The 23,982-nt window shown below is 45.6% G+C and overlaps 3 protein-coding genes across 5 annotated transcripts in view; 2 read left to right on the top strand and 1 right to left on the bottom strand.

Annotated features, from left to right (window-relative positions):
* Positions 1 to 4: 4 nt before the first annotated feature.
* On the top strand, positions 5 to 5,768 carry snap29 (synaptosome associated protein 29). Its single transcript, XM_018728702.2, has 6 exons — positions 5 to 226; positions 826 to 1,065; positions 3,438 to 3,631; positions 4,113 to 4,198; positions 4,294 to 4,401; positions 5,021 to 5,768. Exons 2-6 carry the CDS (start codon positions 832 to 834, stop codon positions 5,179 to 5,181), a joined length of 783 nt encoding a protein of 260 aa, XP_018584218.1. The 5' UTR covers positions 5 to 226; positions 826 to 831; the 3' UTR covers positions 5,182 to 5,768.
* Positions 5,769 to 6,603: 835 nt separating this feature from the next.
* pi4kab (phosphatidylinositol 4-kinase, catalytic, alpha b) overlaps positions 6,604 to 23,982 on the top strand; it is a 54,977-nt gene continuing 37,598 nt past the window's right edge. For 2 of the 3 annotated variants that reach the window (XM_029247353.1, XM_018728698.2), the window contains exons 1-22: positions 6,604 to 6,778; positions 7,334 to 7,462; positions 7,560 to 7,653; positions 7,786 to 7,874; positions 8,852 to 8,924; positions 8,997 to 9,256; positions 9,784 to 9,850; positions 11,162 to 11,310; positions 11,568 to 11,633; positions 11,726 to 11,822; positions 11,983 to 12,174; positions 12,552 to 12,652; positions 13,001 to 13,130; positions 13,289 to 13,418; positions 14,191 to 14,286; positions 14,627 to 14,810; positions 15,953 to 16,056; positions 16,459 to 16,627; positions 17,554 to 17,604; positions 21,835 to 21,943; positions 22,331 to 22,467; positions 23,086 to 23,219. In XM_029247353.1, the coding sequence (XP_029103186.1) occupies positions 6,680 to 6,778; positions 7,334 to 7,462; positions 7,560 to 7,653; positions 7,786 to 7,874; positions 8,852 to 8,924; positions 8,997 to 9,256; positions 9,784 to 9,850; positions 11,162 to 11,310; positions 11,568 to 11,633; positions 11,726 to 11,822; positions 11,983 to 12,174; positions 12,552 to 12,652; positions 13,001 to 13,130; positions 13,289 to 13,418; positions 14,191 to 14,286; positions 14,627 to 14,810; positions 15,953 to 16,056; positions 16,459 to 16,627; positions 17,554 to 17,604; positions 21,835 to 21,943; positions 22,331 to 22,467; positions 23,086 to 23,219 (2,660 nt within the window). In that variant the 5' untranslated portion in view covers positions 6,604 to 6,679. The remainder of the gene's footprint in view (positions 6,779 to 7,333; positions 7,463 to 7,559; positions 7,654 to 7,785; positions 7,875 to 8,851; positions 8,925 to 8,996; positions 9,257 to 9,783; positions 9,851 to 11,161; positions 11,311 to 11,567; positions 11,634 to 11,725; positions 11,823 to 11,982; positions 12,175 to 12,551; positions 12,653 to 13,000; positions 13,131 to 13,288; positions 13,419 to 14,190; positions 14,287 to 14,626; positions 14,811 to 15,952; positions 16,057 to 16,458; positions 16,628 to 17,553; positions 17,605 to 21,834; positions 21,944 to 22,330; positions 22,468 to 23,085; positions 23,220 to 23,982) is intronic. The other variant, XM_029247354.1, reaches the window with a different exon arrangement.
* On the bottom strand, positions 18,194 to 21,451 carry serpind1 (serpin peptidase inhibitor, clade D (heparin cofactor), member 1). Its single transcript, XM_018728700.2, has 5 exons — positions 21,351 to 21,451; positions 20,055 to 20,986; positions 19,555 to 19,828; positions 19,237 to 19,381; positions 18,194 to 18,958 (listed from the first exon to the last, which is right to left on the bottom strand). Exons 2-5 carry the CDS (start codon positions 20,974 to 20,976, stop codon positions 18,767 to 18,769), a joined length of 1,533 nt encoding a protein of 510 aa, XP_018584216.2. The 5' UTR covers positions 20,977 to 20,986; positions 21,351 to 21,451; the 3' UTR covers positions 18,194 to 18,766.

Here is a 23,982-nt window from a genome sequence, read left to right as displayed (position 1 = left end):
ACGTCAACTATTTACACATTTACTCCCCTCAGCGCTGTTACAATATGTATGATGACCTTTTAACTGCAACGCCAGCGATGTCGACGTTACGCAAACAGTTAGCGACTGACGGGAAGAGCGAGAGCGAGCGCGTTGCGTCATCAGATGGCGACGGGAAGCACTTCCGGAGGAAGTCAGCTGATGGGCATCTGTGGGGCGAGAGCTCGGAGTGCAGCACTTATCTTATGTAAGTACGAGTTCTCCTTCCTCCAGCACTTGTACGTGTATTTTTCCTCTTTGCTTGGTCTTCAGAATAAACTCGAATTAACTTTTCACTGTCTCTTGTGTCGAATCCATGATTCAATATTGTACTGTAAGCTGCCTGCCCTGCTGCTACCAGTAACCGTAAGTAACCAGGCTGCAGGCTAACGCAAATTATTATCCGCGCCAGCTGAATGACGGAAATTATGCGCTCACGTGCCCTTTTTTTTTGTTATTGTGTGCAGTTATGCATTTATAATTTATTATTAATATTTCGCTGACATTGAAGATTCACACTTTTAGTTTTAAACCCTAAGATCTTGTTCTATTATTAATAATCCTCTAGGTGAGACACTGACTTGTAAGTTTCTCCAAACGCGCAAGTTACAGTTATTTACCTTTCTTTCTGTGCGTGAGCCGGGTCATTTTGTACTGGAGCACTTCAGGTAAGTACCTTGTCACGAGTAGAGTAGAGCAAGCACATCACGTGTGATTCGAACGTGCAACCTTGGGGTCTAAAGAGAGGCTCTCTAAGCGCTGCGCCACCTGGCGTTTGCCCTCACGTCCCTGCGCCCCATCCTGCAGTCCAGCATGTCCGCGTATCCCAGGAGCCGCAACCCGTTTGCCGACGATGGCGACGAGGAGGAGGACGAGCCGCAGGACTGGGCCGGAGAGCGCGAGCGGAGCCCGCTGAGCGAGGCGGACCGGCGACAGCGTCAGCTGCAGCAGGAGGCGATGCGGTCCGCGCAGTCGGCCACGGACAGCAGCAATCGCTCCCTGCGCCTCATCTACGAGTCGGAGAAGATGGGCACGGACACGGCCGAGGTACGGGGACCGAGGGGGTCTGGCGGTAGCCCGCTCTTGCCGATGAATAAAGACACGCCGAATGAGGGCTTGTGAGGATCATAAGCATCAAAGAAAGTAAATTACCACTTTAGTATACTGTCCTATTTGCAGTGCACTACAATGTCTACTGTTCTGCACTCCACGCTGTACCATTTGCTAGGCTTCGAAGCCTGAGGACGAAACGTTGTTGACTAGACGGCACTTAACACCACATACGGTGCCCACGCTTTCTTGCCACAAACCCAGGTCCTCCTTTCACGGATCTTTTTGGTCAGTCGTAACCTGATTACTCTGGTGGGTGGAGGAGGAGAGGTGGCCGTGTGGATCGGATAAAGTTGCCGGACAGCAGGCTTAACCTGCAGAACGCAAGCTTTACTGTCAAACCAACGATAAAGCGAAAGCAAAACGGGCAACGTGGCCCCTTTACATGGACGCACGGGTCATAACTAAAACGAGCACAAAAAAGCCTGATATTCAGCCCTCATTGGTTCTTGCAACTTTGCCATCTGATGTTTTATATGACAAAAGCTAAAGAAAAATTATCTGAAAGTTTATGAGTTGTGAAACCAGATGATGAGTTTTGAAACAAGCAGACAGCATGTGGTTCTTGAAAATACTATAAGCATGAAGGAGAGAGATGCTGCAATAAAGTGCCAGTTTAATACTGCTTTAGCCGAAGTGTAAGTTGTGCATGAATGACCTTTGCTGCACATTTCTACTGACTTCTGCTTTAAGAAATGCATCGGTGAAAGCTTGTGTGTGTGTGTGTGTGTGTGCGTGCGCGTCGCACACGTGCTTTAGGGCTTTTGAAATGCAGTCATGCCAATCACAGTATGTAGCATAAGTACAGTAGGCACACATACAAACTCATTCAATATTCAAATTGAATAATGCCAAAAAGGTCAAGTTTTCAAAGTATATTTTCTTCTGACTTCTTTGCTTGTTTTTCCCTTTAAATTCTTAACTTGTGACACAACAGGAAAACTCTCCTTGTGGTGTTTGTTGTTATTTTGTCATTATTATTATTCTATCATCCAACTAAAGGACATTGTCTTGGTCAGGTTGAGCAGCACTAACAAACAGCAGTTGGAACCAGCTGTGGTGGCTGGTGCAGGAACACACTGAGTTTCTTACAGTACCATACAAAACTGGTACCTGCATGGTGAGTGAGTGGGTGAAATTTTATTAACTGTAGAGGGAAATTTACTTTGGTTGCTGCAGCATACAGAGTACAACACACACACACACACAACTTATAGGCACATACACACAAAGCTAAAGTAATCAAGCATATAGTTAAGAGTGATTACAAATTAGAGGTTATACCCAGTTTGATTCCTGCTCTTGCTGTAGTACCCTTGAACTGGTACTTGCACTGAATTACTCTAGTAAAAAAATCAACCAGCTGTGTAAGTGGTAAATAGTTGTAAGTAGTGACTGAACTTTATAAATTGCTTTGGAGAAAAGCGTCAGCGAAATGAATGTATAATAAGTCGTCCCAGTCGCATTCACTGTGAAGAACCGCCCGCTCCGGTCAGGGTGTTGATCTGGAGTGTATCGCAGAAACACAGGGTTCACCCTAGATGGAACACCAGTGTATTATAGAGCAACCAAACACACATATTCACTCACATAGTAACACACACAGGGCAGTTCAAACACACTGCTTATCCTGAAACACATGCCTCTGGACTGTGGAAGGAAACCAGAGCAAATTCACACAGACTGAACCTAGCTAGTCAATAAATTAAGCGATATCTCTGTTAACCATTTCATTGTGTAGATAATGAAATAATCAGGTTCTGGCCAATTTTTAACAGACACGCATAGATGTTAGTCTGCTGTTCGGAATGCTGGAAGGTTGTAGAAATGATGGATTTTTTTTCATTTTTGGTCATATATTTTAATGTTATTTGGAGTCATAATCAAATAAGCCTGACTGAATTAGTTTTAAAAATATATTGTTGTGTTAGGATTTGCAGAACCTGTCCAGTGAATAAATCAAGTGGTGTCTGTATTAAACTTTTATTGATTATGACTTGGCTGTAAAAGTGACTTTGGAGTTACTTCTGGTCCCGCTTGGATTTGTAAACCCAGGAGGCTGTGTATTATTTTTCTTTGTGTGCTGTCTCTTTACTTGTGTTTCAACTTTGTTACAGTGTTTTGTTGTTGCAACACTAAATGTGGAAGCTATCACTGTAACTCTGGAATAATTAATAAACACATTAACGCATGAAAAGCAGTTCACAAGAAGGTAAAAGCCAGGAAGGTCTATTTCAAGATGCCCAGTTCCCGGTCTGAGTTTGTATGCGTGTTAAATAAGGACAACTGATGAGCTCTGCTGTCTTCAGGAGCTAATGCGCCAAGGGGAGGCCTTGAGAAGGACTGAGAGGATGGTGGACAACATGGAAGAGGACCTGAAGACAAGCCAGAAGCACATAAACAGCATCAAGAGCGTCTGGGGGGGCATTGTCAACTACTTCAAGGGGAAGCCTGAGCCCAGGGCAGCCCCGGAAGAGCCGGTCGGGTACCAGGCCAACAGCAGGTTGGCGCGTCCACTTTGTGTGTCCTCTGCTTTTTGGCTGAAGTCCTTCTAAAGCACAGATTGTTGTGTGGGGCCTGCTGCATTTGTGCCTGCGTGTATTCTGAGTTGTACTTAGATTTACATTTATTCGTTTGGCAGACGCTTTTGTCCAAAGCGACGTACATCTCAGCAAAAGTACAATTTATGCATTACGTTAAAAGGAGACATAGCTGCAGACATGAAAGTCTCAAGTACTCCATAAGAAGCTGTAAGGAGCCCAATACACGTTATTTCAGAACAAGAGAGGAAAAAGATTTAACATTTTTAAAATGAAACGTGTGTACAGAAGTGTTTGACAAATGGGAAATGCAGCAACTGTGACTATTACGGATGGACAGGATTGGTTAATTGAAGCACATGCTATATTGTTTATTTGCTTTATCTATCCATCCATCTATCTGGCTAGCTAGCTACTCCTAAAGGAATTTCTCGTCTGTGTCAGATTGCAGGCTGCACTTAATGAGAGCAAGGAGCACGAAGACAAATACCAACAGAGCCATCCCAACCTGAAGAAACTGGACACATCAGGTAAAGCCTAAGTTTGGAACCCGTGCGGTTCTGCCCGTGTGAACAGTGCCCTCGTGTAGATGCTCAACACTGTGTCCTTCTTGTTCGGTCCAAAGGCTTTGGGGTTTCTGGGATTTCTCCCGAAGGACCCACATCAAATCAGAATGGCTACCCGTGGAATCAGCACCTCAGAGCCACTCACCAACAACTGGACAGCAACTTAGGCGAGTCATCAGCAGGCAGCACAGTGGTGCATGGGCTGTGGCTTCAGTCATGGGTTCGAATCTTGCTCCATTGGTGCAGTTTACTGTCCTTTCCTCACACGCCCTAAAACAAAGCTCTTACTGTACCAGTGTAATTTCCGTGTATGTTCCACTGCTCCGTTGTTTGGATGTGTCGATAATTTTTAAGTAGCTCAGTGTAGTGTATCTAGCATGGAAAGTTACCTGGTACCAAGGAGTCTGCTAAAGACAAGTCAATAATAATAGTCACCAAATGAGTGGTGCCTTTGAAATATACACACACTTGTACAGATTCTGGACACTGGCTTACCAAGTGCTGCTCCTGAAAGAATCATTAACCATCGATTTTACGCTTACAATCAAAGTATGGTTATACTGCATTGAAACTCAAACGTCAATGATAAGAAAATGGTAAAGATAAGAAATACTGCAAAATCTCGGTGGCAGCACTCTAATCCTCACCACTGTTGATATGAGTTGCATGTGTTCTACCTACCATAATCTTTCTCTGTTGCAACTAATGGAAAATCTTTAGCAAATAGCCACAGCACACATGAGGAGCCATTGTTAATGATTAGCTCGTCCTTGTTGTGCCCTCCAGATGAGATGAGCCTGGGCCTGTCTCGGCTGAAGAACCTCGGCTTGGGCCTGCAGGTGGAGTTGGAGGACCAGGACTCCAGCATTGACAACCTTCTCGGCAAAGTGGACAGAATGGATGGCAAGATAAACGCCACAAACCAGCAGATTAAAAGTCTTAAGTAAACCAGAGCCTGGGACCGGTGTGCATTCTTAGAATTGTACATTTTTGAAGCTTCCTTTTTAAATTAAGTCGGGCTGTTATAGAAGAGCACAGACACAGAACTGTTTTAAATATATTTCCATGGAATAAAAAAGAATCATCAGTACAGTTTCATGTGCAAAAGCAGGCAGGGAAATGTCATAAACTGTGCTGTTATTGTGCATTGTAACACCAAAACGGATTTGGCCGGAATTGAAATTTTTGATTTTATTTCTGTAGCGACTGAGTCAAAAGCTATGATGCTCTAGTAACACGGTGTGTAATATTTTTTTGTTTGCCTCTGTATAAAATGCTGGGCAGAACCACACATGCCACGCTGTAACAGACAAGCACCCCTTGCCTTATGCTTCTGGTTCTTTTCTCTTATAATACTTGATATATACAGTGTACTATCTTCCACTGTTTCATGTAACTCCAGTCATTCCTTGTACATTAATGTAAACTCAAAGTCTTGATCTCATAACTAAACATAAGTGAAGTTGAACTTGTTAATGGAAAATACTGTGTCTGTTCATTAAAGGCTGAATGAGATGAGCTAATTGCACTTCACGTTGAGTTGTCTACTGTTACTCTGTGGCATGTTACTGTACATATTGTAGCGGTGGCACGCTCAATATTCAGGTTTCTCTTTTACGATTAAGGCTTCTTTTACCAGGGTTAGACTGAAGAGCAAATGCACTTTTTGGCATGTCAGCTCCCTTTTATTAAAAATGTCTCGCAGAGAGCAGACATCTTAACGTCTCTATCAGGAGAAAAATGGGTATGAAACGGATGGGTTTTGAGACCCTTCTAGAATACCGGGAAGGATTCAGCAGTTCTGAGGGACAGAGGGAATCGGGGCAAAGACCAAGAACCAAATCATGATGTTTGATTTTGGATCCCCGGTTAACTGAAAAGTTTTGAGAGTCCTCCGAGGTCTTCTAGTCATTTTGAGCGTAGTGAAGCACCATCAAGTCTCTTACCTCTTGGCAACTGCTCACGTCTATGAAATGCAAGGCTGCACCTCTCACACTATGCTACGTACTGGCCCTTAGAGGAAAAAAGGCCTTCGCGCTGCCTTCTTCCGAGCATGTCGTTGGCGTGTTGGAGGAAAGGCACGCTCACGTGAGAAGAAGGACATGCAGCAGCAAGTTCTACATTGAGAGTCAGAGCTGGACTCGATCCCTGATCCGAGCTGAAAACACAAGAGTTTTGAGGCACCGACGTTAGCTGCTGTGACAACTTTACACTCACAAAAGTTTCCTCTCTCTTCTTCAATCTGAGTTCTTCCACTATATTTTAGTACATTCGTGTAGAAATACCGAAGTCACAGTCAAGCCAGTCAGATGAGTTTTTCCTCTCCACGTGCACGCGTTCTGTTTGGCCCCCCAGGCTCTCCGTACCGCCGAGTCCGAGGCCGCTCTTCCGGCTTTGCGCTGCCTCCGCTCCTGTCTTCCGGTGTTCGATGGAGACGCAGTAGTAATGTCGGCGAAAGGGGCTATGCCGAGAGGCTTCTATTTTAACACGGTGTTGTCCCTCGCTCGGTCTCTGGCCGCACACACACCGGCTCCGCTCGACAAGGTTTGTGTTCATCGGAGCGAAAAAAGGGTTTCGTTTCGCTGCCTTAGACTACTAGTTTCTCTCTGTCTTGTCTTGTCTGTTTCGCCCACGCACGCGATGAACGACGACGTCCGACTCCGTCCGGCGGCTCTGTGACAGACAGAGAGAGAGAGAGAGAGAGAGAGAGAGAGTGTGTGTGTGTGTTTGCGCGTTGTGTTGGGTGCCGCGCCGCTACTAATTCATTTGCTTCGGCTTGAGAAACTGCCCCGCCTCTGTCCTCTCCGAAGCAGGACGAGCACGACGACGAGCCGCTCGAGTCGCTGCTCCATCATCGTCATCATGATGATCACGTCGGGACGGAACGGGCGGCACCGCAGCGCAGGTGGTCGCTGTGAGGTGGCAGGACTCGGACTCAGTCAGGCCAGGGCGCCCAGAGTGACGCGTTCCGGCGCGCGCCCAGTCACCGTCTAGTCTGTCACTCACTGTCACCGCGTATCTAAATGGCGCGTCCGAGCGGTGCTGCCTACTACTGTCGGACCCCCCGCTGACCCGCCGCTGACCCTCCCTGTGCTGCAGGTGCAGAAGCTGCAATGCATGTGTCCCGTGGACGTGCGAGGCGTCTTCCAGCTGGACGAGCGGCGCAGGGACGCTGTCATTGCGCTCGGAGTGTTTCTGCTGGAGTCTGAGCTGCAGGTGACACGTGACGTGCGTGCGTGCGTGTGTGCGTGTGCTGGATGATCGCCGTGTGTGTAAGCGTGCGGCGCAGCTCATTACAACAAACAGGGCTTCCCGTGTTGCGCAGCACAAGGAGTTCCTGGTGCCCTACCTGCTGGGTCTCCTGAAAGGACTTCCTCGCGTCCAGTGGATCGAGGAGGGCTCGGCAAGGAAAGGAAAGGGTAAAGACGGCCGCTCTTGCCATGCCTGTCGCACGCACGCACGCACGCGAGCAGAGCGGCGTTTAAGCTGTTTTTCGTTGCACTTTGGCCTCGATGGGCCGTCCCGTCATTCTCTTGTCCTCCACGTGGCAGATGTCCTCCCGGTGGCAGAGAACTTCACTTTTTGTTTGCTGACGTTGCTGTCGGACGTGGCCCAGAGAGACGCGTCTTCCAGGGGCCAGGTCGGTGCTGCCAGGGGGGCCGCTGGAGCGCGTGTGCGCGCGACTTGAGCGGTTTGATGCCCAACAACCGTCTCCCAAACCCTCTCACTTGGTGTTTGCACTGCATTCTCGCGCACTCTTATTTTAATCCATTTGTTGAAGGGTTATTTCGGTTTCTTGTGGCTTCCCACACACCCAAAGGTTAGGGTTAAAAATTTGAAAAGCCAAAAGGAAACGGTACAAATTAGTTGGCTTTATAAACAAGATTGTTTAGTAGACACTCTAGTATTTTGTCACCCTGCACAAAGCTAAACGATGTAACGAGCTGAAATACGAAACAATAAAGACAATTGTCGTTTCCCATACAAAGTGCAGTGGAGCCCGTTTTCCGACTCGTTTTCCATGCGTTGCACTGTAACCGACTTCGCTCTTATCATCATTGCCAAACTATATACAATTGCCATTTTGCATTTCCATATTTCACTTTGACGTTCGATACACTTGAGGTCCGTTGCACTCTTACATTCCTTATACAGTCAACAAGAGAAGCTGCTCAGCGGGACTCTTGAACCGCTGCTTCTGTACGACTGCAAACGTTGTCGTGAAACTCTGTTGGCAGTATATTTATGGTCCATCAAGCTTACACCAAAAGTAGTGCCGTGTGAAGCTTGATCATATTTGCAGATAATTGAATAAGGAGGCTGTGTTTTATAAAGCTTAGAATAATGTTGTCAATGAGTGTCTGTTTCGTGTCCACTTTGAGTGAATTTGCATCATTCAGGGAGCCATTTTCCCACAATAAACAACAGGAATAGCTTCTTTATCATCCAAGTGAGGGCCTTACAGATGGATTTTCAAGAACAAATTACATTTTGGATAAAGGTGGACGGCTGTATGTTGTGAGTGTGTCCGAAAGAGACACTCTGTGATGTTCCGCTTTTGTGTGCCGAATCCAGCTCAACACTCATGTAACTTGACTGTTTTTGTGCCTAATGTAGATTTTGGAAGCTGTCATCAGTGTTATGCAGACATTGCTTGAGATGTGCCAGGCGCCAGAGAATCACGATAAAGGTGATTGACTGTCTGTTCATGGTTTCCAAGTGTTGTGGGCTTCGTTTTTTAACAGCCTTTTAATTTTTACAGAATACCTGTGCAAGTACACCATTCCTTGTCTGCTGGGTGTGGCCAGAGCCTTTGGTCGCTACAGCAACACAGACGAGTCTTTACTGTCCAAGCTCTTCCCCCGGGGGGCGCCGCAGGCCCTGCGGGTGACTGATGAGTTGGAGGGTGTGCGGCGGCGTTCCTTCAATGACTTCCGCTCCATCCTTCCCAGCTCCCTTCTCACAGCGTGCCAGAGTGACACGCTCCGCCGCAAGACAGGCAGCGCATCAAGCCTCTCCCAGGTACACGCCGCCTTGCCGCCTCCCACACAGCTGCGGCGTGCACACACACACACACACACACACACACACACACACACTTGCGCAGTCCTGGGCCAATGAAAGGGACAGTAGGCTGATTACTGGAAGAACTGATGGGTCCATTTGGTCTTGAAACAACGGTCTCAGAAAAAGTGCTATTTGAAGTGGGTTTGGTCTGTTCAGCGGCACCGTGGTTCACCGCATTATGTAGCTCATTCACGGCTCCGGCGCTGTGGTTTTGGACCTGGGTTTGATTCAGACTCTGCGCGCCGAGAAGAAAGAAATGCTCGGCCGCTTCTGCGGCTTCCCCTACCTTGAAAATGATGCGAGCGGGCACCTACAGTCCACCTTGACTCGACGACACTGACCGTCCTCTTAGCTGCCCTTGCTCTCTTTCTTTGCTTCGTCTGCTGGAAGCCTTGGGGAAACGCAGAAGATGCGAATCGTGAGCCGAAGTATTAAAGTACCTCATAAGTGACGTTTCGCTCTGCCTTGTCTCTGCTGTGCAGCTCAGTCCAGAACGAAGAGGCCCGTCTCCCATTTCCCCGACTGGACTGCCTGCACAGTATTTTGAAGGTAAGACTTGCAGGTGCCGCGTGTAAATTGGGGTCCGTTCAGATGGTGCAAGACAACAAGAGATCTCTTGACGCCAAGTAGGTTTGTGTGAAATCCTCCATGCCCCCTTCGCAACCCTTTGGGCAGCAACGCCTCCCTTGGCGAGTAGCAGCTGTGCGTCTCCTCTTTCTCACGTGGTAAGAAATGTGCCGAGACCACTGGCCTTGTGGACGTTGGGGCGCTGCGCGCTCGTGAGAGGGGACTGTGCTGGTGCCACCCGCATTAAGAACATTTCTTAGCAGATTAGAGTGTATCCTGAGGGAAGGGACTGCAACATTGCAGTGAAGGGAGACACTGGTGTGCTCTGGGACAGAGGAAAACAATGGTGTGTTGTGAGAGGGAGAGCCCCACCCCCCTCCCCCTTCTCTTCAAGCAAATCCCCTTGTTTTGCGTGGGGTGGGTGGAGAACTGAGAGCTACTAAATGCGTTCATTTAATTTTACTATGAATCTGCTAATGGAACAGCAAGGGACAGCTGGTAGCGTAGTGGTTAGAGCTGCTGCCTTCGGCCCCAAAGGTTACAGGTTTCAATATCGCTTCCGGCCGTTGTACACCTGAGCAAGGTACTCACCTGAAACTGCTCCAGTAAAATTACCCGGTTGCATAAGACAAATTCCTTGTATGTGTAAACATACTTGGTAATAAAGCTTATTCTTTTTCTGATAACTGTAGGTACATTAACAGTGTAAGTTGCTTTGGACAAAAGCGTCAGATAACTGAATAAATGTAACATCAACTGAATACAAAACGGACGCTGATACTTGAACAGCTGAATACTGAGTCAGTCCTTACTGCATTTTATAGTGGTATTTTATAGAAACATGGGCAAAGTGAGAACACTGGAATTTAGCAAATTTGCCATCAAGTTTTATCACGTCTTAATGAAAATAACTGTTTATTCCAGGGTGCTTGTAGAATATAACCTGTAACAACCAAATGAGCATGCAGTCCTGGTCCTGGAGGACTGTGTGAGATAGTTAAAGCTGCTCTTTGCTCTTTTAGTTAGTAACATGACTCGGCTCATGTCAGACTAAGGCAGCTGGGGACTGTTTTCTGGTGCATGAAACAAAATTTGTTCAATCTCCTATGCACTGTAAAGAAGATACTAGGAAACTTGCTGGTACGTTTGCCCTAAAATGTAAGCATCTGAGAGTGAATTAATATTTTACATAAATGAAGGATTGATGCGTAATCTCTCATTGCTCAGATCCCAACGATCGTGTGACTAGTGGAACTTAGGTGCCCATTACTCACTGTGTGCTCTTCCTTGTAGGAACCTATCTTCCTGATGGCAGTGCCTTGGATCCCGATTACTACTTCTCCACCATCAGCTCGAGCTTCTCTGTCTCTCCGCTCTTCACGGGTAGCAGCAGCAAGGAATTCGATATCCCTCTGGGCGTGCTCAGACTGCTGCTGCACATGGTGCGAGAACTGCTCCTGCAAATGCCTCTAGGCACTTATACATTAAAGAGCACGGGAGGCCGTCATCTCGCACCAAGGTTTCATAAACCCGGAGCTCTTTGGAGCTGCATTCGCTCATCTGTTTTGTACGCCTGTCTCCATTAGTTACTCCAAAGTGTCCTTAAATAGCGATTAGTCCCTGAGCAGTAGAATGGGGCAAATTCAAAAATCTTTACCGTTTTGTGTTCTTCATCCGATGCTGATTTTGTTCTGTGTAGGTGAGACAGTTTGTTTCCGAACCTTTTCTGAAGACCCTGGATGCAACCATGGCAGATGTTATGGCGGTGTGTATGGCTATCAGGGCCTTTTTCCACTTCTGATTGGAGAAGTTGTATGGAATATGAGCATTTTGAATGTGTTTTATCTTGTCGTTTAGGCGAATCTCAACGTTGATTTGCACTACAAAACCTTCAGTGACCCTCTGTATGTGGACATGTTTAAAATGCTAAGGGATACCCTGTATTATATGAAAGGTAAGACTGTTTAAGGTGTCAGTCAGTTGCAAGTTACTGGAATATTGTGAAAATGGAGGCCTCACAGACTGCTTGGTTGCTGCTTTGTGTAGGAGAGTGTAGGACTTTGTTCTTTTGCATGCAGATGAGCTTGAATCGCTCTTACGCTCCTCTCCGGCAGACCTTCCCACCGCTTTTGTGAAGGAGGTGCATGACTTTGTGCTGGAGCAGTTCAGCAGCAGTCAGTCAGAACTGCAGAAGATCCTGCACGATGTGGAGCGTCTCAATAACGAGCTGAGCCCCCTGAAGCTGCGCTGCCAGGCCAGCGCTGCCTGTGTCGACCTCATGGTGTGGGCTGTCAGGGACGAGCAAGGTATCTGCTGAATGTCCTTTAAACCCCGGGGGGAGGAACAGACTGGACACTAACTCTCGAGACCCCTCTGGAGCAATTGAAGTCTGCGGTTCAGCCAATGGTTTTGAACCCTGGACCTGGTACCTCCTTGTGTAACCAAGGTTAATCCGACAGACGTGTTACTTGCTCTCGGTCTTTCCTTTAAGTGAATGGCACGATTCAAATGATCGAAAAGCCAAAACTCTGTAACAATCTGCCATATGTATTAGTCATTTTGTTTCCTCAAATATGAAAGGTTTTTACCTTTTTGTATTTAGCTTCGATAAGTTTTCGGTACCTGTTTGATGCAGAAGGCCCATGTGCAAGCATGCCTTTAGTGCCTCTTCCCCACACCCTAGGTGCTGAGAATCTCTGTACCAAGCTGTCTGAGAAACTCCAGTCCAAGACCTCTAGCAAAGTTATCATCGCCCACATGCCTCTGCTCATCTGCTGTCTGCAGGTGAGTGGTATAGGATGACAGGTTGCCATGGGGATACAAAGGAATTGCAACGAATTAAGACTAATACTTTTACCGTGCATAACACATGTACATTGCACTTCAACAGATTATGCTGATGCACATTTTCATTGAAATGGTTCACATTTAAGCTGCTCGCTGAAGCTGTTGTCGCAACTCCTTAACCACTTTCCTAACTGCAGCACATCATGAAGTTGCGTAGTAATAAAGATACATATTTTTCACGTACAAGTGCAAGTCAGGTTAGTCTGGTGTGTAGTTTTGTAATAGTATAGTAATAAGCTTGGTGGTCTAGCCTGCACTCTCCTCTGTGTGCACCCCCTGTTGCAGGGTTTGGGGCGACTGTGCGAACGCTTCCCTGTTGTGGCCCACTCTGTGACCATGTCTCTGCGAGACTTCCTGGTGGTGCCCTCACCTGTGCTGGTGAAACTCTACAAGTATCACAGCCAGTATAGTACAGGTGAGGTAATGTTTGGGAAAATGTCAGAGTTTGGCCAGTCGGTATTTTCTTCACGTTACATCATCAGTTACCTTGGACTGTACGAAGAAACTTGATTGGACTCAGTGTTTTTGCTTTTTTATATCTGCAATATCCTTAGTGTCGCATGTTTCTTGCAGGGACAGGAGAGATCAAGATCAGCGTGACCAACGAGCACTCGCAGTCTACCCTCAACCTGCTGTCTAACAAGAAAGGTCAGCCCTCCATGTACGAGCAGCTGAGGGACATCTCCATTGACAACATTTGCAGGTGGGTGCCCTCAGTCATCTTGTGGCCAAGTTTAAAGTTGCACGGTACTCCAGAACCTCTGAACCTGCACCCAGCTGGTGAAGAGTAGTCTTAGTAGTCCTGCAATACCCTTTTCCGCTGGAATGTTGCTCTGCTGCCACGAATCAATAAGCGAATCCACCCCTCCAGGAGTATTGTCAGGGTGGGTTGTAGCAGGAAAGCCACGTGGAATTTTGCAGCAACTTCTGACTTCACGCACTGCCAGTTTGGAATAATCTGATGAGGCGAGATAAGGAAGGCAGTGTCACAGTGTGAATGTGTGTATTCAGTGGCTGCGTGCTGGTTGAAAGAGTTTGTAACCTGGCTAATTGGGTTTGATTATTCTGAGATCTTTTTCTTTCTTTTTTTTTTTATTTATTTAAAAAATACCCCATTCCCTTTACAAATCGGATCACATCTTTCTGCTTTGTCACACTCGCTGTGTTTTACAGAGGCGTTTGTCATTCTTTGCCACATTTTTGTCAAATTTCGAACCGTCTCCACTACTTTTGTCAACCTTCATGTAATTGTCCACTTAATCAACCCCTGAAATCTTTGACTCACCCTACCCCTAAGACCCTGTTAAGACATTGAACAGGGGTAAACACTCATGACCTTGCTGACTTTACAACCAAACAGGCCCCTAAAGTGTCTAATGCTAAGCCCCCCTACTCTAATGATGGCAGGATTTTGTGCTGGGGGATTTGTCGTCTTGGATTTTTACTCAGAAATGTGACACTGCTGCTCTTTTCAGGTGCTTAAAGGCAGGACTGACCATCGATCCAGTGATTGTTGAGGCCTTCCTGGCCAGCCTGTCCAACCGCCTGTATATCTCCCAGGAAAATGACAAGTTAGTCTGACTTCGTAACCTTTCAGCTCTCTGCTCAGCTCGCGGTCCCAATTAAATTGGCATGGAGAAATTTGTCTACAGAGCTTGATATGATGAGTGTAATGAATGAAAAGGCTATAAAAGACTGGCTTTATGATTTGATTCTTTTATGGTTGAACAGTAGCAGTACATTGAAAATATACAGAGGCCACACCGAAAAGTAAAGGACACATCTAAAAGTGAAGGCCGATGCATTTTTATCACAGTATTCATATGTGAATATGGCTAATAATGGTGCTGATTGAGTTGTGATGTTGACCATGATGATGATGATGATGGTGGTGGTGGTGGTCATCCTTAGGGAAGCTCACCTGATCCCAGACCACACAATCCGAGCACTGGGCCACATTGCTGTGGCACTGAGGGACATGCCTCGTGTGATGGAGCCCATCTTACAGATCCTACAGCAGAAGTTCTGCCAGCCCCCCTCCCAGCTGGATGTGCTTATTGTGGACCAGTTAGGCTGCATGGTCATCACTGGCAATGTGAGTTCTCAGAAGGAATACTAGATGTGCGATTACCTCCTACACACCAGTATGCACAATTAGACCTTGCTAATTTAAATCCTACATGTTTAACCACAGCTGCTTTCATGGAATATTTACCTTTCTCTGCTCTGCATCCAGCAATTTATTTTTGTGAAGTTAGAATGTCTTTAAAATTGTAAATAGAAGCCAGGGGGTTTTTAAAAGGCTGAAAGTCAAAAACACTAATCTTAGAAAGTCTTGGGCAGTGAAAGTTTTAACCACTTACAGAAATTTGCCTTTTGCCGTCAAAATTCCCATCGGTCTTCCACATCTAACTAAGAGAAATGGGCAGAAAAGTTACTTCTTCCTTTTGCACTGTGGATTCTCTTGAAAGACTGAGCTGTTTGTTTGGATCAAGACTGTTCACCTGCCAGTTTAACCAATTTTGTGAATGGCTTTGGAAATCATGTAGTTGGGACTGAACGTGGGATTCGCACAAATCATGAATCAAAGCTGAATCAATAGCTACCCTGGAGAAAACTGGGACGGCTGGTAGCGTAGTGGTTTGAAGTGCTGCCTTTGAACCCAAAGGTCACAGGTTGAAATCCCACCTCCAGCTGTAGTACCCTTGGCAAGGAACTTACATTTACTCATTTATCAGACACTTTTCTCCAAAGCCACAAACATCTCATAGAAAATACAATGTGTTCATTACATGAGCAGAAAGAGACACTTGGATACAGACGTGTGATTCTTAAGTACAGTTAGTTTTTCTTTCACCACATGAACAAATTTTCATCACATGACTAGCTGCATAAAAGTTGATCCAAACTTACCCTACCTACCCTAAAATTGCTCCAGTAAAATTACCCAGCTATATAAATGGGTAAATAACTAAGTATCTTAACATTGTAAGTCTCTTTAGAGAAAAGAGTCTGCTAAATGAATAAATGTAAACATAAAACATTGAGCTGTACAAAGTGGAACGTAAAAGCCATCAATTTCATTTTAGAAAGTGTTTTTCAGTCAGTTTGATGGCTTAGTCCATTTGTTCCTTATGAGCAGTCTGAAAAAACCTTTCTCTTTGCAGGACTACTTTTTAAAAAAATTAATATGATCGTATGTCCAGCCCTAACTTGTCGTGTTTTTTTGATCCCTAGCAATACATCTACCAGGAAGTGTGGAACCTCTTTCAGCAGATTAGTGTGAAGGCCAGCTCAGTAGTTTACTCTGCCACCAAAGACTACAAAGACCATGGATACAGGTGATTCCCCAAATAAAGTATTACGTGTGAGTGGTATTGCTGATGGGTCTTTGTGTTTCAGCACAGATCTTTTTGTTAAACTCTGTGATTTATAGAGCTCATCTTTGACTGACCCACTATGACTGCCCTCTGGGTCACTTAATTTGATTGTAGTGCAATGTAGGAATGAAAAAATCCTCTGATGGATTGAAATGTGTGCGGACAGCTCATCGGAGTGATGGGTTTGGATTATGTGTAATTGTAATGTTAGATATGTGGACAGTCAGTGCTGGGCAGGAGTCAGATCATGTGGAGAAGAGCATCAATTGCAATGAAACCCCTTTTGGGGGGGGTGGTCTGTGTGTGTGTGTGTGTGTGTGTGTGTGTGTGTGTGTGTGTGTGTGTGTGTGCGCGCCCACACAGGCACTGTTCTCTGGCTGTGATCAATGCCCTGGCCAACATCGCCGCCAACCTTCAGGGGGAGCAGATGGTGGATGAGCTGCTGGTCAACCTGCTTGAGCTGTTCGTGCAGCTCGGCTTGGAGGGAAAGCGTGCCAGTGAACGGGCCAGCGACAAGGGTCCCGCTCTCAAGGTGGGGCCTTGCACCTGCTTTCATATACCCAGTGCTTTGTGAACACACTAGTGTCAGCCTGTTTCAGAGAGACATGAGCAACCAGGATATCTCTTTTTTTTTAAAAAAAAAAAAAAAAAAAAAAGTGACTTTAACATGAGCTCAATAATAAATGCAGGTACTTCTGCTACAAGGTGTGTTTCTGAAACGTGTGGTAAATCGCACACCCCGTTCCCCAGCACATTCACGTTTTATGCTGCCAAGAGGAGCTGAGCGCAGCAGGATGTGGAGGAGTCCTGTACGTGGTGTCCACTCGCCCCATGTTCTTCATCTTTGCTCGTTTTTGTGCCGTCTTGGAGTGCTTGTTGCTCTTATTGTACCATATTTTGCTAAAGTTCTTTTTATTTCACAAATACAGCGGGAGCGAAGAAAGTGCAACAGAAGCATCCAAATGGTAGAATTTGTGCTACTGAGCATAAAAGTAACAAACAACAATTGCAGAAAAGCAGTTTGAAACAAATGACAGTTTATTTACGTACCTGCTTGTGTTTTTTTTTTTTTTTTTTTTTTTTTTTTTTTTTTTTCTCCTCTCTTCTTACTGAGAGGTCTGCTCCTGTTTTTCCCACAGGCTCTGTTGTTTTCAATATGCAGTTTTCATAAGTCAAGAGTTTTCAGGAGCACCTCTGTGTGTAGCAGAGTATTGCGTTGGAATTCCGTTCACCATCACCAGCTGTAGGGCACTTTTATGCATGTCATACACATGTGGATGTATGTTACTGTGCTGTCGCCTTTGCTGCCAGTGTCAAACATAGAAATTGGCACCAAGGTAGTCCTTACCATACGAAACCGTCTGTAGGCCCTTGTTATTGACTCTACTATGTAATACCTGGGCAGCATATTTTGTGCTTGATCTGTAACTGAACAAGATGGAATTCCTTTCTTTACAGGCCTCAAGTAGTGCGGGGAACCTAGGAGTGCTTATTCCTGTTATCGCTGTGGTAAGAGCACTTTTCCTCTGGTCTTTTCACTGTCTTTCAGTGCCTCTCTATAAGGCCACTGGTGTGATGGTGACAGAAGACTTGGATGTTAGGAAAGCTGCCTTCTTGGCCCCAAGCGCTATGTATCTCCCCTCCCCCCCCTGCCTGCCCGCACCCGGGTGCAGGAGGTCTCTGGTTTTCCCTGGACTCGCTGATCCCATCATGTACTCAGTCCTCCTGTGTCAGTCAGTCACCCTTGTCGATCCTTGCAAACACTTCATGGCGTTCTCCCACATTTGTGATTGAATCATGTCGTCATTTAAGTGCAGTTTTCACAAACAATTGCTTTCAAAAGTTGCATACGGGAATGTCACTTGTATAGGTACAGAATGTACTTTGGTCCCGTGTAAGATTAAAAAAGCATAAATGAGTAATTTGTCATTTGTCTGTTAAAGTCTAAGAAGTCAGCAAATTTGAAAAAGTTGTCCAGTGATAGTTTCATTCTGTTTGTTTAAACTTTTTCAGATCAGCTAATGTTGGTGAAACCTTGGTTACTCTTTAACTGGTTTGACAAATATTTACTGAGCTTGCAAAACAAGGAGACTTGCTGTGCTGTTGATATAAAGTTTATTATGTCAACACTTGAGCCTCACAAATTCTGTAATGGGTCTTGGTAGAAATGAGATTATTCCTTTTTATGAACATGTTTTGCTGAGAGGATGTGAACATTTGTCATATGCAAGGCATTCCGAGAACCTTAAATGAGCTCTTTCTGGCAGAGGGCTGCTAAGAATCTAAATCGGTATATATTTTTTCAGTGTAAAGCAGATGAACACATTTTTCTATATACTTGAATAAAAGACACTTTACTGTCTTGAAGAACAGCTGCGCAGCATTGCAGAATGACCTGTTTCCAATGGTAACGTGCTTTTAATATCATAATAAATGTGTCATATTTGTCTTATCATTTAAGGCAGCTAATAGATACGGTTCTCAGCACAGATGTTAAGGTGTAGCTCCCACCATTTGAACTAATGTGGCAACACTATCTAACAGCAGCTGGATATGAACACTTGAACTCCTGTACAAGAAGCGCTACCAGACTGAACTTACTTTAGAGAAATGTGGCTACAAGTTGTAGGCCTGCTGTGAACTCTTTATAGGAAAAACCTGTAGCAAAGGGCTAGTTCTTGGTGGGGTTTACCACTCGACCCATGAAGACCAGACAGTTGGTGCGATGCTCATAAATGAGGAAGAGGAAAGGGCGGTCAACCATAAAGCGCATTTGAGAAGACAGGGGCATAAATCCAACGTGGGTAAGAGATGCTGCTTCTGTCCCCTCCTCATTCACTGTGATTTTTCCCTGGTGCTTAAACTGCAACGGGAGGAGAAGCCAATCAATCCGTGAGTTCAATTCTACCCATGCCCCAAAAGTTAATGTCTTACAAGAAAAAGTCATCTCCAACCAGGTCAACTATTTCTTGCGTGATTTCAAAAAACACAGATTCAAAAGATGTAGGAAGTTATGTGACTCATACAGTTTCTGAAACATAATTAGAACTGGCCACAATTCCGCCGATTCAAGGTTAAACTGTGGCTGTTCCTTTGACAGCCTGCCTATCAGAATAAATTATTATGGTTAAAGTTTGTTACCCAGTTTATTGTGATTTTCTCCGGTGACATCCCTGAAAAGTCTCCTTTCTCTTCAAAGGTGTCTTTGAGCCCCATTTCTTTCAGGGCCTCTATCAGATCATATGTTTGTTCCAGGGTGAATTTTGGAAAAATAACTTCCCTCGTCCTGTTGGTGGGGCAGCAGAAAGAGGACAGTTAAAGTAAGGTATATTGTGTCACTGCTTCGATGTCCCCCTCCAGGGGCACCTGTCTCACTGGATTCCGTCAAAGTGGCAGTACCGCCAGTTCTGTGTATTCCAGGATAAACCTACTGTTGTTGTAGTCGATGGCATGACTTACCTGTTGGTCATATTGCTGAGCCATTTCTTTATCACGGATGGGGAGATCTCTCTTTCCAGCGTGCGCATGCCAGAAATCTTCCGTGGCATGGCCACCAGCATGCTGATGTTACCTATGTATGGCATCTGTAGGATGTCGCACTGCAGCTCATGATCAGCGGCAACCTGGTAGTTTCCCCGGTTCTGCATCATTGGCACTCGTACTTGCTGTTTCTCGTTGATGCGGAAGTTCTGGTAATGTGTCATGTCTTTTGGGAACTTCTGCTCCCAACTACCTGTTTGGAGATTCACCCCTGCTGGTTAGTTTAATCTGTCCACACACACACTGTTTCTTGCTTTTCCCATAAGTTTGACATGAACGGCTGGGACACTCATTTTAACTCAGTCTTTACAGTTCAAGATTTGTTAACGCAGAGCTTGGTGGAGGTCATTGCTGTGTGATGTACAGTTAATCAGACTGTGGAGACAAAGTGGTGTTTTTCAGAAGTACAAATGTCTTACCTTTAAAATAGAGGTAGTTTAGCAGAATCATTACCGTGTTAGGGTCTACATACTTCAGGGGTTCCTTAATCAAACCTTTGGTCAGTTTTTGAATTCGCTGGTTCGCTTTCTCCAGGAAGCCTGGGTCACTGAAGTCCACAGACTGTGGCTCAGCAAAGTAGTAGTTTTTCACATTGCGTTGAAAGGTCTCTTTCAGAGCAATATCTTTCTTCACATAGAGGTCATTGACAGAGCGCAACATGTAGCCAAAGTTGCGGCGGAAGAGCCGGTGAGTGAGTTTCCGGAAGAGTTTGTGCACAGTGATGTCCTCATAATGTGAACTGGCATTGACAAAGTCTGCAAAGCCCAGGGTGTGGAAGAGCTGCTCGTGTGTGCTAGACCCCGTGCCGAGGGCCATCATCCCCATGGCAATGGAAATACCCACCGGAGCCAACAAGATGTTGTCTGTCTGGTTGAGGTGGTTGCGCACGCTCCGATAGAGACTGAAGCCAAAGCGGGCGTTGACCGTGCTGAGCCTCTGAATGCGAGAAAGGCCATGGAAGAGGCGTAAGAGCCGGGCCCGTCGAGCCTTTGGGTCGGAGGGTTCGGAGGAGTGATACGCATCCGGGGCCGGGGTGGCAATCTCGTCAATTTCATCACCTTCGCTATAGTCATCGCCCTCTGCAAGAATTTTGTCAAAGTCAATGTAGTCTTCATCTTCAATTCCGTCTATTGGCAGATCGTTGGTGACCGTGTTCTCCTTGTGGTAGTCCAGTGGAATGGCCTCCATGTCCAGCAGTTTGGTGTTTGAGAGACTCCGCAGGTCAAGAGGCTCCGACTGGTTCTGCTTCTGAGAGCTGAAGTGCAGGCTGAGGTCCTTGATTCCTCCATGAGCGGGAGCTGGTAGAAGGCAAGACACTGCCACAAGCTTGAGGAGCCACATCCTGACAAGACTGACCAGAGGCATAGCATGTCAATGCAATTTTGTTTAAGCACGAGAAATGTAAAGTTTGAATACCTTTCAGAGACACTTAACCGAGATACTGACTCCTTCCCTGTAAATGTTTCAGTTTGAACAGTGTAGTGAAGCTACTCCAATAATGTCAGGCTCTACGGTACTTGTGCCTCTTCAGGAAACACTTCATTTTCAACGTTTGAGCTGACTACTGAAAAACTGGCATAGATCTTTAGAAGGCTGTAGCCAGAAAGAGAGCACCGGATTGTTTGCAGCACATAAGTCCTACTTATATTTAATTTTGTTCCCATTTTGCGCCCTAATGATTGATTTGGAGATATTCACAATGATTTGAGGCTTACCTGGTCTTTGGTCCTGGTCACAGGAGCCTGTTCGGTCTGTCTGTTTTGAAACCCTCTTCAGAGAAGTTCCCGTTAACTGAACTTTGATGCCTCTTTCCCAATACAAACACTGTCCAGTTCAAATAGCGCAGAAATACCATATCTCTTTGAGAAGTTTAACTCTTCTGTCCAAAAGTATGTTGAAAGAAACAGTAGCAAAGTTCTTCTTCCCTGGTACCAGTTACAAAAATCCAGGCTAATATATGGAGTAGAAGTAATAAATAATGAAGAGGAGAACTTGATTAATGTGACAAAGCATGAGTATGTAATATGCCAAACAATGGGGTGCAGCTGTAAGTACATGTAACATTTCAGACATTATTCCAAGTTTTTGTCAGCGATGGCATCATCTGCCATATTTGCTCATCTATTGGTTGTTCTTCTCTTCATCTGACTGGTGTCCACTCAAGATTGGTGGCTTAGTCACCTGTTTTGTACCCTGTAGCTGACCAGACGTCTGCCGCCGATCAAGGAGGCAAGGCCCAGGCTACAGAAGCTCTTCAGGGACTTCTGGCTTTACTCTGTGGTGATGGGGTTTGCTGTGGAAGGTTCAGGTAAAGCCTTGGTCCATGGGCTCTGCTCACAGCATTTCTCAGCGTGCTGACAGTGTGCTCTAGTGCTGCTTCATTCACGATTGCAGTCCATTTGCCAGCTCAGTTTTAACTAACCAATTCGTATCAGTTAGTTTTGGGGGCAAAACGGTGCTGTTTCATTCACATGCAGCCTCTCATTTGAAGCGTATCACATTTTTAGTGTACCACTGAAAAATTTGTTCACTTTTCCCTTTTAGTACACCATAAACGCTGCTTTTCAGTCCCACTACGTCCAAAGTTTCAGATGAATAATATGCTTTTTGCTGTAAAACAAATCTTTTTGAAACTGACAGATGCATTACTGAGACTATATTTTGTCACTTTATTTGAAAATGTAATCTTTGGCAGGTCTGTGGCCAGAGGAGTGGTACGAGGGAGTATGTGAGATTGCCACCAAGTCGCCCCTCCTGACCTTCCCGAGCGGGGAGCCCCTGAGGTCAGAACTGCAGTACAATTCCGCCCTGAAGAATGACACCGTCACCCCGGTAAACTCCCACCTTCGTAATACAGTAGTGGTTGTCTGGTGACATATGCCCAGATATGTGTACTGCATGTTTAAATGCTGATGGAAGAAGCAACGTGGCACATTGCGGGTAATCCTCATGTTTTGTAGACCTGGTTCTGGTGAGGTTCCACAGATTCCTTGCTCCAAACGTCTTGCATCACATTAATTCATTTCACTGACACTTTTCTCCAAAGCGACTTACTATTATTTACCCACTTATACAGCTAGGTAAGTGTCTTGCTCAATGGTACTACAGCTGGAGTTGGGATTTGAACTTGTGGGTCCAAAGGCAGCACCTCAAACCACTACACTACCAGCTGCACCATGTCATTATAACAGAGAATGACAAGAGGTGCTTGAAATAAGTTTCTGTGATCTATATAAAATAGTTAGTTAATGCAGTCAAGAAATTGCTAATGATCACTGCTGCGTAACTTGTTTGGTCATGAAGGTTACTGTAAGGATGTGTGCTATGACGTCTAAAGAGGAATGCCTCGAAATGCCTTCATAGCCTGCAGCATGCGGCAGAGTCATTGATCCCAAAGCAGTCCGAGCCAAGCCTTAGTGCTCATACCCGTCTCTTTGTGGACCCCCTCAGGCGGAGCTTAATGATTTAAGGAGCACCATTATCAACCTGCTGGACCCCCCTCCTGAGGTGGGAGCACTCATCAACAAGCTGGACTTCGCCATGTCCACCTACCTGCTGTCTGTTTATCGGCTGGAGTACATGAGGTAACGAACTTTGTACCGGGAGTAAAGAGCTGTGTTTTAGGATATTTTGGAAGAGCCTAAGAGCCAGCTTGGACTTCCAAATCTAAGAGAGTAAAGTCTGGGTCTAGAGAGCATGAGGTTAGAGGTTACGGTTTGATTTCGGGGCCTGCGGGCTAGAGAAGGAAAGGTGACGACGGGGCCCTCGGACCGTCTGGAGCTATAGCGACAGGAGGCACGCCTTCACTTGAACATCTAGTGAGATAATCGCTCCGTTCCCCTCTCCAGCGCAACACGAAGACATGGAGTTGTGGGAAAATGGAACGATTTTCAGTTCCGTTGTCATTGTACGCAGAGTAGTGGTCAGAGCTGCTGCGTGCCGTGTAAAAGGGCCGCCCACCACATGCTGTAGTACTCTGGAACGGGGTACTTGTCCTGAACTGCTCCAGAGAAAGTTACCCAACTGTGTCAATGACTAAATCACCGTCAATTGTTGCTTCACATTCAAAGTTGTTGTGGACAAAATTGTTCGATCGATAGATAGATAAATAAATAAATGTGGTGTGCCAGCGAGTTTTTAAGCACACATGTGGCCTGTCTCAAGTGTCCCCATACTTAACTAAATCCTTTCCACATATGATCCATGTTCTGGCTTGAGATGCATTCTAGCAGATAAGTAGGTACAATGCAGTGCAATACAAGTCCTTCTTGCAAGGCTCTCTCTCCAGAAGTATGTGGCAGTATGTGTGCAGTTAAAAGGGAAAATAAGAAAATTTAAAAAATTTGT

The sequence above is a fragment of the Scleropages formosus genome, chromosome 21, assembly GCF_900964775.1.
Source record: "Scleropages formosus chromosome 21, fSclFor1.1, whole genome shotgun sequence".
In the NCBI taxonomy this organism is placed as follows: domain Eukaryota; kingdom Metazoa; phylum Chordata; class Actinopteri; order Osteoglossiformes; family Osteoglossidae; genus Scleropages; species Scleropages formosus.
The sequence above is the reverse complement of the archived record's forward strand: the minus strand, read 5'-3'. Positions and strand labels throughout refer to the sequence as shown.